The following is a 14,781-nucleotide window of genomic DNA, read 5'->3' as shown; positions in this document are numbered from 1 at the left end:
TTAGCATTGTTTAGTTATTAAAAATACTGGTTTTTAATATTGAAAATAAAGCATTTAATATCAACTGCCCGGGCTGCAGGTGTTCTGGGAGCCTTGGAGCCAGGTGAGTGCTGGGGTTCCCCTGAGCTGTGGGAGGGGCAGGATCAGGGTGGGGCGGGGACCCCACTTGGGAGTGAGACAGAGCCTGGGACGGTGTTGGGGTGAGAAGGGCAGCCTTTATTGATATGATCCTGCTGGGCTGATCCCTGCCAGGGTTCCATCCCCCAGGACAGCTGTACATCCCCCAGCTGTAAGGCCCAGGGCTGAGAGCCCCTCACTCTCCCCCGTTCTCCTTAGCAAAGCGTCCTCCCCCCAGACTGGGAATCGCTCCTGCCCCCCAGTCGCAGGGGGAGCTCGGCACTGGTTTGGGGCAGCGGCATCCCCAAGCAGGGTGTAACAGGGGCCCTCCCAGGAAAGGGAGGGGCCCTGTGCCAGGAGAAGGTGGGGACAGAGCCCCAGTGCTCCCCACTGGCCCCGGCTCTGGGGGGAAGCAGCTCCAAGCCGAGCCTGGCTGGGAGCAGGCATGTGCGGCAGCGCAGGGTGCTGTGTCCAGCCGTGCCGGGGGGGCCGTGGCCGGAGCACCGGGTGCCCCCAGCCCTTAGGCGGGTGGTTTGCGGAACACACTCCAGGCGTGGAAGCAGCGGGTGAAGGGCCAGGGCTCGTTTCCTTTCCGCACCAGGCGGAGCTTGCGGGGCCGCGCGGGGTCCTTGGAGCGCATGTGCTGGATGTAGACCTGGGGCAGAGCACGGCCGTGGGGGTCCCCAGCCCTCGCCCACCGCCAGGGCTGGCATTCCCTAGCCCGGGAGTTCTGCACCAGCCTGACCAGGGCCTCGAGGGGAGATGGAAGTGCCCAAATCTTCCCTCCCACAGCCCCAAGCTGGAGAAGGAGGGAGGCCTTACCTGGCACGCCTTGAGGCTCAGCTTGATCTCCACCTGGCTGGTCTGGGTGCCCACCCACATGTAGACCTGCGGGAAGGACCAGCAGTCGGGCTCAGCACATGGAGCCGCTGGAAGATCCAGACCCAGGAGAGCCTCCTGCCCCCAGCTCACCTCTCGCCCGTTGTCCAGCAGCATGATGTCATCATCAGCCAGATCATCCTGGCAGAAATCCGAGCACTTTTCCGACACGGAGAAATAACCCTTCTCATTGGAGCACCTGTGGGGACAGCATCAGGCATGAGTTTGTTAGGACTCTGCTCCTGCAGAGGGAATGGACGTGATGGAGCAGCTCTGTTTTGGTTTGTTGATTCCCAAGGGGTGGACAGAGCTGGGAGAGGAGGGGACTGGGCAGCGTGGGAGGAAGGAAACCAGCAGATTGGAGCAGCCCTCCCTGGGCCAGCACCCACCTGAAGAGCCGGGAGTGCTTCATGTAGTCGGCATCTTCATCGTAGGGCTTCTGGCTCCCGATGCCCACCCAGAAGAAGTTTTCGGGCTCCTCTCCCTCGTTGATGACCTGCAACGGCAGGGACAGGGCTGAGCGTGGCCTGGGTGGTCCCTGTCACTCAGGTAAGCTGGCACTCAGTCCCACTCACCTGTTTGCTGTAGGAGTCATCAAACATGTGGTTCATTATGTCCTCGGCCAGCTTGGCCTCGTCAGGGTCGGCTGCCCGGCCCACCCATGTGTAGACAATGCCCTGGTTGTCTGTGCTCTCAAAGGGCACCTGAGGAGCACAGAGTTAGGGCTGCCCAGGGGGGCACGAGGGCACCCAGGCATCCCTGAGGATGCTGAGCCCCAAGCAGTACCTTGAGGATGAAGCAGAACTCGGAGTTGAGCAGAGCAGCGTCTGTGTTGATCTGGATGCACCTAGAGAAGGAGCCCCAGAGGCACAAATCAGCAGGAGACCCGGCAGCTGTGCCCACCGGTGGGTATCCCACCTGGACCCTGGAACCCGTGGGTGGTGCCTGGCCCGGAGCAGCCCCTGGAGCACTGACCTGGTGCAGAGGGCCCCGCCGTTGGTGCGGATGTGGTAGAGGCTGGGCTGGGGAGGGCTGGCCCGCTCCTTCCGCTTGCCCCGGTGGATCACAAACCTCCTCTTGAAGTGCGAGAGGAACTTGGGGTTCTCCTGCTGCTGGGTCATGCGCACCACCTGGACAGGGGTGGGTGTCAGCAGGGCCATGGGGATCCCCCAAACGCAACCCCAAGCTCCAGCTGCACCCCCCTGCCAGCCCCCATCTCTGCTGCTGTTCCCTGCCCTCAGCCTTGGAAGCAGAGAGGGGTACCCGTGTCACCCCCCAAGCTGTGTCACCTCCAGCTTGCCAGGGAAGAGACTCTCAAACTTCTTCTGGAGGCTGAAGGTGAAGGTGAGCCAGCCCATGTTGGAGGCCTCCCGGCCCTGCCAGAAGTAGACGATGCACTGGAAGTCTTCTTCGGGTTGTTTCTCCTCCTCCTCTTCCTCACCCTCCTCCTCCCCTTTGCCTTCACCCTTCTTCTTCTTCTCCTCATCCTCCTCATACTCCACTGGCACCCAGTACCTGAGGGCCAGAACAGGGAGTGGTGTGAGGGATGGGGCAGGCTGGGGGCCTGGGCAGGGAGGTGGGGGACAAGGTGGTCCAGCAGCCCCCGAGTGGGCACAAGCTGGGTGTCACCTGCACAGGAAGACGTAGCAGTCGTGGGTGTGGAAGTGGCCAAACTCCTCCTCGGGCAGGCGAGCGAACTTCTTGCCCTCCAGCACGAAGCCCTCCATGCCATCCAGATCCTCGTTCCACTCCTCCATCAGCTGCTCTGCCTGTGACCCCACGTGCATCATCAGACCCCCGGCCCCTCCACGAGCACCCAGCCCATGCCATGGGGGGACTCACAGGAGTCCCTAGCCCTACCTCGCTGAGGGGCATGGGGGGCTGCCGGGGCAGGAAGAGCGCCGTGAGGTCGGCCTTCATCTGGTCCTTCTTCTCGGCGTCCTTGCGGACCTTGCCGGCCAAGCCACCATCCTGCAGCACCGTCTCGGCGTTCCGGGTGTAATCCACGCGCAGGACGTCGTCCCAGTTCTTGAACTTGGACTTGAACACCTAAATCACAGAATCATTAAGGTTGGTAAAACATCTCAAAGGTCACTGAATCCAACCTCTGTTCAATCGCCGCCTTGTAACTAGGCCAGAGCATGGAGTGCCACGTCCCATCGTTTCTGGGACACCTCCAGATGTTCAAGGTGTAAACTGGGGAGCAGGTAACACACCCTGGGCCACAGCACCCTCCCTGGCACCCAGCACCCCATCCAAGGGGTCTGTGCCCTACCTGGCACTCGGTGCCCTCGAGGTTCCTGGTGACCATGGCGTGCTTGGGCCGGTGCAACATGGTGCACAGCTCCTGGCTCAGCTTCAGCGCCGCCGCCCGCACCAGCCGCGACGACTTCCTCCCGATCCAGATGAAGACGTCGGACCAGCAGTCCAGGATGTACACGCTCTTGGTGTCCAGCAGGCTCTGCAGCTGAGGGCATCCCAGGGAAGAGAAGGTCAGGCATTCCCAGCTGGAAAACACCCTGCCTGCTCCTGACAGCAGGGAAGAGCAGAGCATCCCCCAGCCGGGCGCTGCTGGCCGAACCTGCCTCTCCCAGGGCACAGCTGGAGGCAGAGGGGGCATGAAACCAGTCTCACTGGTCAGACTGGGAGAACCTCCCCACCCCATCCTACCAGGCGCATCTCTGGCATCAGATCAGCCTTCAGCCTCTTCTTGTGCTCCACTGAGAGCCTGTAGTTGATCTGGGGCAGCTCCAGGTAGCCCAGACCGAGGCCGACCTGTGGAGGAAATGGGTACACAGGTGAGGGGGGGCTGCAGGACCCCAGCAGTGCCCACATCCCAAAGGACACAGCTCCTCCCCACCTTGTACAGCTTGGGCTTGTGGGGCTGGAAGTCATCAGGGACACAGGGCCGGATCTCCTCGGGCTGCCCCCCCAGTGCCTCCCAGAACTCGGGGGTCTCCTGGCCCTGGGTGAGCAGCGTGATCTCGGCCTTGCCCTTCCGCTCGTTCTTGTTGATCTTCTCGGCGAAGAGCCTGTGGCAGGAGCAGGTGAGATGGCAGCTGGGCTCCCCACACGCCCAGCCCCCTCACCAGCCCTACCTGGCCTTGGTGGTGCTGCTCAAGGTGGCCTGGCTCCCACGCCACACCATGAGGTCGAGGCCATGGTCCAGGAGGAAGACAAACCTGGTGGAGACAGGTGAGAAGAGTCAGGAGAGAGTGGGGTGCACAAAGTGTCCCCCTCACCCTGGGGCTCCCTGCAGGGGCACCACAGCTGCCAAGTAGGGTTTGGACCCACATCCTTGTAGGAAGGAGCTGGAATGACCCATTTTCAGGAGCTGCAGCTACACTGTCTCAGGTGGACCCTGCTGCACTTACTTTCTGCAGGGCCCATGTCCCCTGGCCACTCACCGTGGGTCCAGCGATGTCCCTTTCAGTGCCACTGGCTCCAGCTTGACGTTCTTCTTCCCATAGACACGGTACAGCCTGGGGGAGGGACAGCCATGGTGGGACATGGGGCACTGCCTGCCCCCCACCTCTCCTGTCCCCAGCAGTACCTGGTGACATATTGTGTGTCCTCAACGGTGAAGAAGCCGCTGGCTGTGCCACCCTCGATGTAGGAGATGTCATTGTCGAAGACCTGGGGGCAGGGAGAGGGTGAGGGTGGGAGAGGAGGGGCTGGGGGCTACAGGGGAGCCAGGGGCTGGCCTCACATGGAGGAACTCTTCGCTCTCATCCCCCATCTCCTCCCGGATGCAGCGGCACTCGGCCCCCAGGTAGTTGCGGAGGTTGACGGCGTGGATGGCAGAACAGGCCTTCTTGTCCAGCGTCGACTCCTGCCCGATCCAGTAGTAGATCTCCCAGTTGAGGGAACCATTCTCATCCAGGAATGTCTAGGAAAGGACAGGGTGTGAGATGGGACAGCTGCATCCCCAGGCTGGGGATGTGGGGGACCCTCGGTCCCCCCCAGGTACCTTGAGCACGATGTAGCAGTCGGCCTCGTAGAACTTGCCGTGGAAAGCCTCGTCCACCAGCGTGGGCACGAAGTTCTCGATCTGCCAGACACAGAGGCCAGGCAGCTGCCCCACGTCCTCACTGAAGAACTCCGAGTAGTCCAGTTGTGGCTTCTCCAGGCCCTGGTCCCAGCGCCGCGTCTTCAGGTCCGGCGCCTTCGCCTCCCCGCTCTCCTGTGGGGCACGGACAGGTCAGCAAGATGGGAACAACACAGGGGGTGGGACAGGGTCACTGCAATGCCCTCGGGGCCCCTCTCCCACCTCTATCTTCTTGTTCTTCTCCTGGGCCACGTCTGACATCCCCTTCAGCACCTGCTTGGCCTGGTCGTCCTGGGCAGAGTCCTTGCGCCGCCGGAGCCGCATCTTGCGGGCCAGCGGGTCCTTGGTGCCACTCCCTGGGGACACAGGGACGGGGTGAGAGGCAGCCAGGACAGCTGTGGGGCACCCTAAGGAGCACAGCTCATTCCCCAGGCTCTCCCAGGGGCTGTCCCCATCATGCACACTCACCTGCAGCAGCGGCAGCAGCCACAGTGGCCGGGGAGGCCCCAGCCAGGCGGAGCTGGTTCTGCAGGGAGAAGTCGATGTTGTACCACTCCGAGGTCCGATCCACCGGCTTCGGGGGCATCACCAGGTTGGGGTTCTCGCGCACGTCCAGGACCTGCCAAGGAGGGGACAGAGGCCTCAGTGCTCTGAAGCACCTCCTTACAAGGACATTGAGGATGTGGCGTGGGATGGAGACCTCCGGAGCGCCCTGGGCTTTGGTGAGGTGAGGGGATGTGGAGGGAGCACCGAATCCTCCCCCTGCCTGGGCAGAGCCGAGTGCCAGAGTGCCTCAATTGCCCCTGACCTCGCCTCACCCATCCCACCCTACAGCCCTGGGATCCCCGGGACGCACTGGGGCTGTGGTGGAGCCAGCCTGAGGCAGGGGGTGCTGGGGGCTCACCTCCACATCCGTCAGGAAGTGGATGGCCTCTGGCAACGTCACCAGGCGGTTCTTGTTCAGCACCAGCTTCCTCAGCTTGGAGCACCTGTGGGACAGCGATGCTGGTGATGGGCCAGCTCAGGGTGACAGGCTGTGTGTCCCCTCCTGGGGACAGAGCAGATCCAGCTGTGGGATGTTTTCTACCTGCACAGGCTCTCGGGGATGAGCTCCAGGTTGTTGTTGGCCGCCATGAACTCCTCGAGGTTGGTGAGCTTGCCGATGCCCGAGGGGATCCCATCGAAGTCCAGCTTGTTGGAGTTCAGGTACATCTTCTTCAGCTTGGTCAGCTTGCAGATGGCTGACTGCGGAAGGGGCAGAAGGCGGGGTGAGGGAGAACCACGGAAGCACAGGCAGGGATGGCACGTATGACAAGGGACATACGGGTAAGGAGGTGAGCTGGTTGCGGGACAGGTTGAGGGTCTCCAGCTGGGTCCACTGGTCGATGCAGAGGGACAGCTCTGTGATCTGGTTGCTGCTGAGGTTGAGGCGCCGCAGGCTGCCCAGGGTGTAGAGGCACTCGGGGACACGGCTGAGGTCGTTGCAGGACAGGTCCACGTCTGGGGGATGAGACAACCCGGTGACAACACCAGCCAGACCCATCCTGGGGCTGGCAGAGCCCCTGCAGGGCTCCGTGGGGCTGGCTGCTCCAGGCCTACCTGCCAGGTTCACCAGGCCCTCGAGGCTGGTGGGCAGGTTGCTCTGCGTGCGCTGGGTGTTCCGGAGGTGGAGGGTCTGCAGGGCTGTCATTGCTGGGAGCTGCCTGTGGAGCACAGGCCAGGGAGAGCCTCAGGATGGAGCAGGCACCAGCCCAGCCCCGGCAGACTGGGATCCAGCCTGGCAAGCAGGGCCTCACCGGAGCTGTGCGTGCAGGAGGGGGTTGTTGTTGAGGATGAGGGTCTGGAGGTGGACCAGGCGCCTCATCTGCGGCGGGAGGCTCTCCAGCTTGTTGTCGCTCAGGTCGAGGTAGAGCAGGTCCGTCAGGTTGATGAAGAGCTGGTTGGGGATGGTGTCGATGCTGTGGGAACAAGGGGATATGCAGGGCTGCCTGGGAGCTGCACCAGCCCAGGGCCTCCCTCGAGGAGGGGCAGAGAGCAGATGGAGGGAGGTGGCCGTGGCCAGGGGCAGATGGTCACCCCGGTCTGGACCCACCTGTTGTGGCCCAGGTTGAGGACCAGCATGTTCTTGGCGTTCTCCAGCTCCCGGGGACACTCCGTGAGCTGGTTGTAGCTCAGGTCCTGGGAAAAACGGGAGCACAAAGCAGGTGTCATGCCCAGCCCTGCACCCAGCCACCACCTCCCAAACCTGAGGGCTGAGGGGCATCTCCAGGGGCACAGCAGCAGGAGCTGGATCAGCATATGGGGAACCCAGCTATGGCTGGAAGCACTGCCAAAGGGTCATCCAGCCCACAGCAGCTTCCCTGGAACTCAGGCACGGGCTCCTCGAGGAGCACAAGTGGACACTGAGATGCAGGAATGGGACTCAGGAGGAGACTCTGCACCCACCAGCACCGAGAGGTCATCCAGCTGGAAGATGTCATCAGGGACTCCTGAGTTCTTCAGGCTGTTTGCACGAGCCACGATGGCCTGGAAAGGGGATACAGGAAGGAATTCACCCTCCTGCTGAGCACCCCAAGGTGGCCAGGTATGATCCTTGCGTGCCCCTAGATCCGAGAGGTGCCTGGGGACACCTGATGCAGGAGGGGGACACTCACCCGGAGGCAGGGCAGGCCGGAGAGCTCTCCATGGAGCGTGGTGAGGCTGTTGTGACTCACGGAGAGGTGTTCCTGCAGGGGAGCCCCAGACAAGCCCCAGTGAGAGGAGCTGGGGCTGCTCAGAGCAACAGCTGGGACCCCACATGGATGTGGGGGCTCTCCCATTCCAACAGAACTGGGAACTTGGAAGCCCTGACCCTCACAGGGCTGCTGGGACGCTCCCAGTCTCAAACTGGTTGGTTGGTCCCAGCGTGCCCACATTCCTGGGGTAGCCTTGACCAGGACACCCCAGCCCTGCTGCAGGGTTCAGGCTGCTCTGGGATGCCACCGGGCTGGCGTGTGGCAGTCCCACCCAGTCCCTGAGCAAACACATCCCAGTCCTTGGAGATGGGAAATCAGCGCTCCTCACCGGGTGATCTGGAAACGGGCAGACGTGGGGTGGGTGGGGGGTGGGAGGAATCTCCCAGGGGAAATGTTTTCCTCCGGGGATCACCAGCCCGGCTGTTGCCTGCTCAGGAAAACGAGGAACTGGCAGGCTGTGGGAGGGATGCCCGGGATTTAAGGATTTAAGTCTCGCCGTGTCCCCCTCGAGCATGTGGCAGGGCCAGGGGGAGCTCGGCTCCGAGCAGCAGGGAGGGATTCCCTGCACCTGGCACAGGGATGGGGACTCCTGGCAGCGTTTAAAGCGCTGTGTTTGTCTGACTGAACCAACTGAACGAGGTTCCTGAAGTGGTCCTGGACACCACCAAAGCAAAGCTGAGCCACCAAGGAGCTCCACCAAGGAAGGGCCTGGTGGAGCCGCCCAAAAAACAAAGCCAGGCAGCTGCCAGCTCCTGCTCCTTATATATTTCAGCAGAAGAGGAGGAAAAAAAGCCCCAAAACCTTAATCCTCCCCACACTAACCAGCCCTCTTCCCATCTGTTAAGGGGCATAGGATCTAACCATGGTTTTTCATCTGGTTTTCTAGGAAAACAAGGTGAAACCAACTACCAGCCTGTCTCAACCCCACTCCTGACAGCTCCTGCATCTGATTTCAACCACACATCTAGCTCAGCCCTATTATTAGACACCGGAGCATCCGCTAACGAGCCACGGGGCTGGCAGGGAGCAGCCTCCCTTCAGATCCCACGGCTCCAGCGGGACAGTGGAGCCCCATTCCCTCCCGAAACGGGGGGCTCACCAGCTTCTGGAGGGCAGCGAGCTCCTCGGGCAGGTAACAGAGCCCCGTGCGGTTCAGCTTCAGCCAGCGCAGGCTGGTCATGGCCTTCACGTGCTCCGGGAAGTACCCGCCCTGCGGGAGGACCAGGGTGAGGAGACCCCCTGCCCCACGGGGTGGGGGACTGGGGACCTCGCTCCGACCAGCCCTGTGTGGCTGGGATTGTCCAAAAGTATGGGATCTGGAGTGGGAGGGGCTGGGATCATCCAGTCCTATGTGATTGGGAACTGGGGGGCTGGGATCACCCAGTCCTATGGGATTGGGTGCTTGGGGCCATAATGACCCAGTCCTATGGGATGGGTAGCTGGAACTTGCTCAGTACTATAGTTTTGGGGGTGAGGGACAGGGATTGTCCAATCCCATGGGATTGGTAGCTCAGATCACAGAGTCCCATGGGATTGGGATCTGGAGGACCAGGATCGCCCAGTCCCTATGGGATTAGGAGCTGGGATCACACAGTCCTATGGAATTGGGAACCAAGGTCTGGGATCACCCACTCCCATGGGACTGGGACCCGGATAGGGTCGGGATCACCTAGTTCTATGGGATGGGGAGCTGAGGGGCTGGGATAGCCCAGCACGATGGGGCTGGGGGCCAGAATCCCCCAGTCCAATGGGATTGGGAAGTAGAGGGCCGGCGACCACCTGTCTCTCTGGCACCCCATGGAGGCCCGCAGGCTGCCCAGCCATAGAGGGCGGGGGCTCGGGGACCGCCCACCCTGGACACCACCCCCGGTGTACCGGGATTCCCCAGCCCGGGGGGGCCGGGCCGGGCCTGACAGCGCCGCGCGGGGCCCGGGCTCGCCGGTCCCTGTGGCCGGGCCGCCCCCGCTCCCACCGCCGTTCCCGCTCCCCCGCACCTTGAAGTCGTTGCCGCTCAGGTCGACGCCGCGCACGAAGGGCAGGACGCCGGTGGCCGCCATGGCGGAGGGACGGGACGGGACGGGATGGGAGGGGAGGGGCGGGGGGACCCTGCGGCGCCGCGCCCAGACAGGCCCCGCCCCCGGCCCCGCCCCGGCCGTGACGCGCCAAGGCGATTGGGCGGGGCCGGGCGCCACTTCCGCGCGCCGGTGGGCGGGGCCGCGCCCCATTGGCTGAGGCCGCGCGGGGGGCGCGCGGTGAGTGCGGGAGGGGGGCCGGGCCCGATCCCGATCCCTGTCCCTATCCCGGCTGTTCCGGGCCCGGCCGCCTCCCCCGGGCAGCGGAGGGTCCCGTCCCGCCTCCAGGCCCCGCGGTACCGCTCCAGCGCCGCCAGTGCCCGCCGGGGCGGCTGCAGCAGGGCCGGGTGAGGAGCGGGTGACCCTTTCCCGGCACGAGCGGCTTTTCCCCGCCGTGTCCCTTCCTTCCCTGAGATGGCCTTTCCTTCCCTAGGGTGTCCCTTCCCTGGGATACCTGTTTTCCGGGGCGCCCCTTCCCTTCCTTGGGGTGTCCCTTCCTTCCCTAGGGTATCACTTCCCCTGGCTGTCCCTTCCTTCCTCGGGGTGTCCCTTTCTTCCTTAGGGTATCACTTCCCCAGGGTGCCCCCTCCTTCCCCGGGGTGCCCCTTCCTTCCCCAGGGTGTCCCTTCCCCGGGGTGTCCCTTCCCTCCCCAGGGTGACCCTTGCCCCTCCACCCCACCCACCCGTCCCGCCGCCGCCAGGAGCCTTTGCCCCGGGGGCGGAGGAAGGCGGGACGGCGGCACCTCCCGCTCCCCCAAAATCCCTCTCCCCGCGGGCTGTGCCTCCCCCCGGCCCCGGGTGACCCGCGTTGTTCCCCGCAGGGCGGGCCATGGCGGCGTTCTGGCAGCAGCGGGGCCGGCGGCAGGAGCACGGCGGGCTGGGCGGTGTCCTGGACGGGCTGGGCAGCGTGTTCGATGTGCTGCTGGCCAACGCCAGGCTGGTGCTGGGCGTGAGCGGCGCGGCCGTGCTGGCCATCGCCACCCTGGCCGTCAAGAGGGTAAGGCTGAGGCCCGCGGGAGCAGGGGTAGGGTTGCTGCTTGGGTGCCCAGTGTGGTGAGGAAAGATGTGCCACGAGCCTCGCTGGCTGCTCCAGAGCTGGCCCCTCATGTCTGGGACAAATGCCACCAGTGCTGGCAGCAGTGCTGTGGGTGTGGAGAGTGTGGAGCTGCCCGTTCCCACCTGGAGCAGCACGCACCTGGGATGCAGTATCCCATCCAGAAAGGCACCTGGGGCTTATTTGGGCACCTGTTTTCCACTTAAAATCCACGGGAAGATGATGTGCACCTCTGTGGCTCCCCAGACTGGGTGTTTTTCCGAGTGTCCCCCATTGTGTGCACTGGAGGGGCTGTTGTCACCCATAATTTGGGGGAAACAAGGATAACGACTTATCCCTGTGGGTTTCCTTTCCTCCAGCTGATCGACCGAGCCACCAGCCCTCGGGATGAAGGTGATCCCAAAGCCGAGCAGAAGACTCTGGAGGAGACCTGGCAGGACTTGGCCTTGATCAAGACAACACCAAAAACCCCCAAGAAGCAGAGGAGGGAAGACCTCAGCGAGCCCCTGCTCTCCCCAGCTCGGCCGCTGGTGCCGGGTGAGGCTCAGGGTGTCCAGCTGGGAAGATCACCTTGCTGTGCTGGGGGCTGGCTGTGCCCTGCTCCGGCACTTTGGGAGCTCGGGGTTATTTTTAGCTCGGTGTCCGGGAAGCCGACCCGATGGAGCCTGCCCTCCTGGGAGGCTCCCGAGCCACGGCCCCTTTTTAGGCAATGCCTGTGGAGACGGGAGCTCTGATAACACCCCGGCTGTCCCGGCAGTGCAGCACGGCGGGGACTGGCGGGGTTTGTCTCCTCTGGAGTGGTGTTGGCTGCCCTCGTTTTCTGGGTCAGCTCTGCCTGCAGGAAGGTGCGCTCGGGAGCTGCTGCAGACAAAGGCTGCCTTGTCCGGCTGCCTACAGAGACGGCATTTTTCCAAGTGGGAAGGCGGCCTGGATCAGGGCAGGGCAGGTCCTGAGATACTGGACCTGGAGCAGGATCATTTGCAGGACTCTCCTGAGGGGCAGCACTGATCTCTTCCCTCTGGTGACCAGTGACAGGACCCGAGGGAATGGCTGGAGTTGTGTCAGGGGAGGTTTAGGTTGTGGGTTGCTTACAGCTCGGGGTATTCCATGATTCTCTCAGTTCACTTGAGTGATCAGGCAGGCAATGGAACAGGCTGGATCTGCTAGAGCAGCCTCTGTGAGGCTGAGACTCGTAGGGACCCTGGCAGCGAGTCCCTTACCTGGCTCACTTAGCTGAGAAGTGAGGCCAGGCACTGTTGGGTTTTGAGGTTGGTTTGGGCTCTGCATGGCTGAGAAGCACCGTTAACATCAGAGGATTCAATGGGGCCCTCACCAAGGTCAGTGTCTCATCCAGAGGGGTGGGCTGAGAGCTGAGCACCCCTGGCTGCAGCAGAAGCTGCTGCTGTAGGTTACAGATGATCTGCCCAGAGCTGTGAACTTCTCCCTTCTCTTCTCACAGATCCCAGGGCGTGCTCTGCCCCTCTGGGGGCTCCTCGGGTGAAGTCCAGCCCTCTGCGCTGCCTCACGCTGCAGGAGAGGCTCCTCTCACACCACAGCAGCCGCCTGGCCGTGCCTGAGATCCAGGTGTCCCTCGTCCCTCAGCTGGCCAGGAGCATCAGCACCCAACTGCAGAACTTCCTGCGGAGCAAGTGCCCAGAGCTGCCCTTCGGCCGCCTCTTCCTCAGCGGAGCCCTCCTGGACGGCCTGGAGGTCCTGGCAGCCGACCACATCCACCTCATGCTGCCCGTGGTCCTCGACGCCGGGCTCTGGAGCCTCATCCCAGGAGAGGACACCGTGGTGAGGAACCCCCAGTACTGGATGATCAAGAGGGTCGACCTGGGGTACTTCCCCCGTGGGTGCAGCCCCTGGGACAGGTTCATGGTGGGCCGGTACCTCTCCTCCAGCGTGCTCAGCGAGACCCTCCACAAGATGCTGGTGGCCTCCATCAACTGGCCTGCCATCGGCGGCCTGCTGGGATGTGCCATCCACCCCGTCGTGGCCTCCCGGGAGCTGAAGCTGGAAGTGAGACACGAGCAGGTCGAGCTGAGCATCACCCTCTTCCCGCTGGTGGAAATGGAGGGCAAGGTTCTTCTGGCTGTTCCTCCCGAGGGACTGGTGGAGAACCTCTGGCTCGAGAGCTTTTACAGGGCGGAGGTCTCGAGGGTGAAGGAGCTGGACGCCGGCGACTCCGGGGCTCGGCAGCGCTGCCTCCGCCTCCTGAACGGTGTCTGCAGGAGCCACCCCACCCTGCACAAACTGGGGGGCAGCCCCGTGACCCACGTCATCCTCCACCTCAGTGACTCCGGCTCCGACTGGGCAGAGGAGAGCCTGGCCGACAGGTTCCAGCAGGTGCTCGAGGAGCTGGTGGCCTACCTGGAGAAAGGGGTCCTGCCTTCCTATTTCAACCCCAAAATCAACCTGTTCTCCGGGCTGTCGGAAGAGGAAATCGACGAGATGGGCTTTGTGCTCTACAGGGCCATGTCTGAGCCGGAGCTCCTGCTGGAGTGACCGGTGCGTCGGGAGCTCCTGGACGTGGGATGTTCCTCACCCGCCTGCTGCTCCCCGCTGTGAGGGCTGCCATGCTTCTAGTTGACTAGTCAGTAAGAGGCAGAGTTCTTGCACTTTATGAGGAAAAAAAAAAAAAATGGTTCCTGTGTGAATAAAACGTGCCTGAGCAGAGGTGGGTGCTGGCAGCAGGAGCCTTTGGCTGGGAGGCTCTGCCAGACCCGGGGCCAGGGCAGCCCAAGCCTGGAGTACCCACAGGTGAGTCCCGTGTGCTGGGAGCCGAGGGAAGCATGTTTACTCTCTGGTTCCCAGTGTCCTCTGCCTGTCCCAGCTGTCAGGCTCCCCCTGTGCTCCCAGACCAGCTGGAGCTGGAGGGGAGCAGCTCCTTCCCTGCTGCTGTGTCCTGCAGACCCCTCAGGTGCAGTGCCCTGGGTGGGTCCTTTCACCAGCACTTGAACTTACTGTGCCAGCACTTGGGACAGGCCTCACCTGCCTGGAGGGTATTGCCAATCCAGAATATGCCCTGTGGATGACCTGGGTGGTTGTCTGGGCACTGGGTGGTACAGCCATAGCAAACGGGGCTGGGGGTTTATTCCTTGGAAACCCTTTCAGCTGCCAAAAGGAGCGAGCTCAGCTCTACCTCTTTGTTCCCCTCGAGGAAAGGGTTTGCTTCCAGCACGGAGCTGGGGCTTCATGGCTCTTTCCCCACGCAGTGTTTTGCTGGAAGATGTCCTGAGAAAGAGCTGCTGGCTCTGGGGAGGCTCCTGGTGTCAGTGCCCTGGAGGCTGCAGCAGGGCTGTGTCCCCTCCCCGGCGGGTGGGTGGCTGCCAGTGTCTGTCTGTGGGTACAGCGTCACTGCCAGTCTGTCTGGTCACCTTTTCACACATGTATTGCTGCTGTCTTGAGGTCCTTTTTTTCCCTGGAGCCCCATGGTATGGGGTGGGGAAGCAGGGCAGGAATGCTGCTGTAAGCAGAGTGCTTGCAAGAACTGAAGTGGTTTGTGCTTTTTATTAAGAAAATATGTTTTGTTTGGGTATTCTGTTGGTTTCTTTTTTTCCTGTGAGTGGCTGCTAGTAGGGTTTGGTCTGGCTCTAGTCCCAGGGCAAAGGAATTTATTCTTATATTTAATGGGAAGAGCTGGTTTTGCACGAGGGTGGAGCTGGAGAAATCCTGTGGACTTCAGTGTGAGCAGCTGTTGTGGTTTAATTTTCTTTACAACTGTCATCTTGTTTATGGGAGGAAAAAAACCTGCTTTTCCTCCCTGTCTGAAGATTACTTTGTTCCTCCAAACCACTTCCCAGGTGTTAGTGATGAGAATAAACCTTCCCTGTGCACTCTGGCTCTCTGGTGTCAGCTCTGGTTTGTCTCCTT

The 14,781-nt window shown here is 62.5% G+C and overlaps 2 protein-coding genes across 2 annotated transcripts; one reads left to right on the top strand and one right to left on the bottom strand.

Moving 5' to 3' along the window:
* Positions 1–6: 6 nt before the first annotated feature.
* Positions 7–9,895, bottom strand: FLII (FLII actin remodeling protein). Its single transcript, XM_050317257.1, has 30 exons — positions 9,774–9,895; positions 8,879–8,989; positions 7,699–7,770; positions 7,490–7,570; positions 7,137–7,222; positions 6,841–7,002; positions 6,644–6,747; positions 6,369–6,544; positions 6,132–6,289; positions 5,949–6,033; positions 5,513–5,663; positions 5,267–5,400; positions 4,967–5,179; positions 4,706–4,885; positions 4,550–4,632; positions 4,404–4,478; positions 4,095–4,178; positions 3,857–4,028; positions 3,667–3,771; positions 3,272–3,463; positions 2,857–3,045; positions 2,626–2,765; positions 2,286–2,511; positions 1,972–2,126; positions 1,783–1,843; positions 1,572–1,700; positions 1,386–1,492; positions 1,090–1,195; positions 940–1,005; positions 7–772 (listed from the first exon to the last, which is right to left on the bottom strand). Exons 1-30 carry the CDS (start codon positions 9,834–9,836, stop codon positions 638–640), a joined length of 3,801 nt encoding a protein of 1,266 aa, XP_050173214.1. The 5' UTR covers positions 9,837–9,895; the 3' UTR covers positions 7–637.
* A 256-nt stretch (positions 9,896–10,151) lies between these two features.
* On the top strand, positions 10,152–14,749 carry MIEF2 (mitochondrial elongation factor 2). The gene is made up of 4 exons (XM_050317268.1): positions 10,152–10,198; positions 10,673–10,848; positions 11,265–11,442; positions 12,365–14,749. Exons 2-4 carry the CDS (start codon positions 10,681–10,683, stop codon positions 13,411–13,413), a joined length of 1,395 nt encoding a protein of 464 aa, XP_050173225.1. The 5' UTR covers positions 10,152–10,198; positions 10,673–10,680; the 3' UTR covers positions 13,414–14,749.
* The last annotated feature ends 32 nt before the right edge of the window (positions 14,750–14,781 follow it).

This window comes from Myiozetetes cayanensis, unplaced genomic scaffold (assembly GCF_022539395.1).
Source record: "Myiozetetes cayanensis isolate MyiCay16 unplaced genomic scaffold, myiCay2020 scf20-37, whole genome shotgun sequence".
Lineage (NCBI taxonomy): Eukaryota > Metazoa > Chordata > Aves > Passeriformes > Tyrannidae > Myiozetetes > Myiozetetes cayanensis.
The sequence above is the reverse complement of the archived record's forward strand: the minus strand, read 5'-3'. Positions and strand labels throughout refer to the sequence as shown.

Coding starts and splice junctions, on each gene's coding strand:
- MIEF2 (XM_050317268.1), top strand. CDS start 10,681: ATGGCGGCGTTCTGGCAGCAGCGGGGCCGGCGGCAGGAGCACGGCGGG. Junction 10,849..11,264: donor CCACCCTGGCCGTCAAGAGG/GTAAGGCTGAGG, acceptor CCTTTCCTCCAG/CTGATCGACCGAGCCACCAG. Junction 11,443..12,364: donor AGCTCGGCCGCTGGTGCCGG/GTGAGGCTCAGG, acceptor CTCTTCTCACAG/ATCCCAGGGCGTGCTCTGCC.
- FLII (XM_050317257.1), bottom strand. CDS start 9,836: ATGGCGGCCACCGGCGTCCTGCCCTTCGTGCGCGGCGTCGACCTGAGC. Junction 7,571..7,698: donor CCGGCCTGCCCTGCCTCCGG/GTGAGTGTCCCC, acceptor TCCCCTTTCCAG/GCCATCGTGGCTCGTGCAAA. Junction 2,127..2,285: donor TCTTCCCTGGCAAGCTGGAG/GTGACACAGCTT, acceptor ACCCCTGTCCAG/GTGGTGCGCATGACCCAGCA.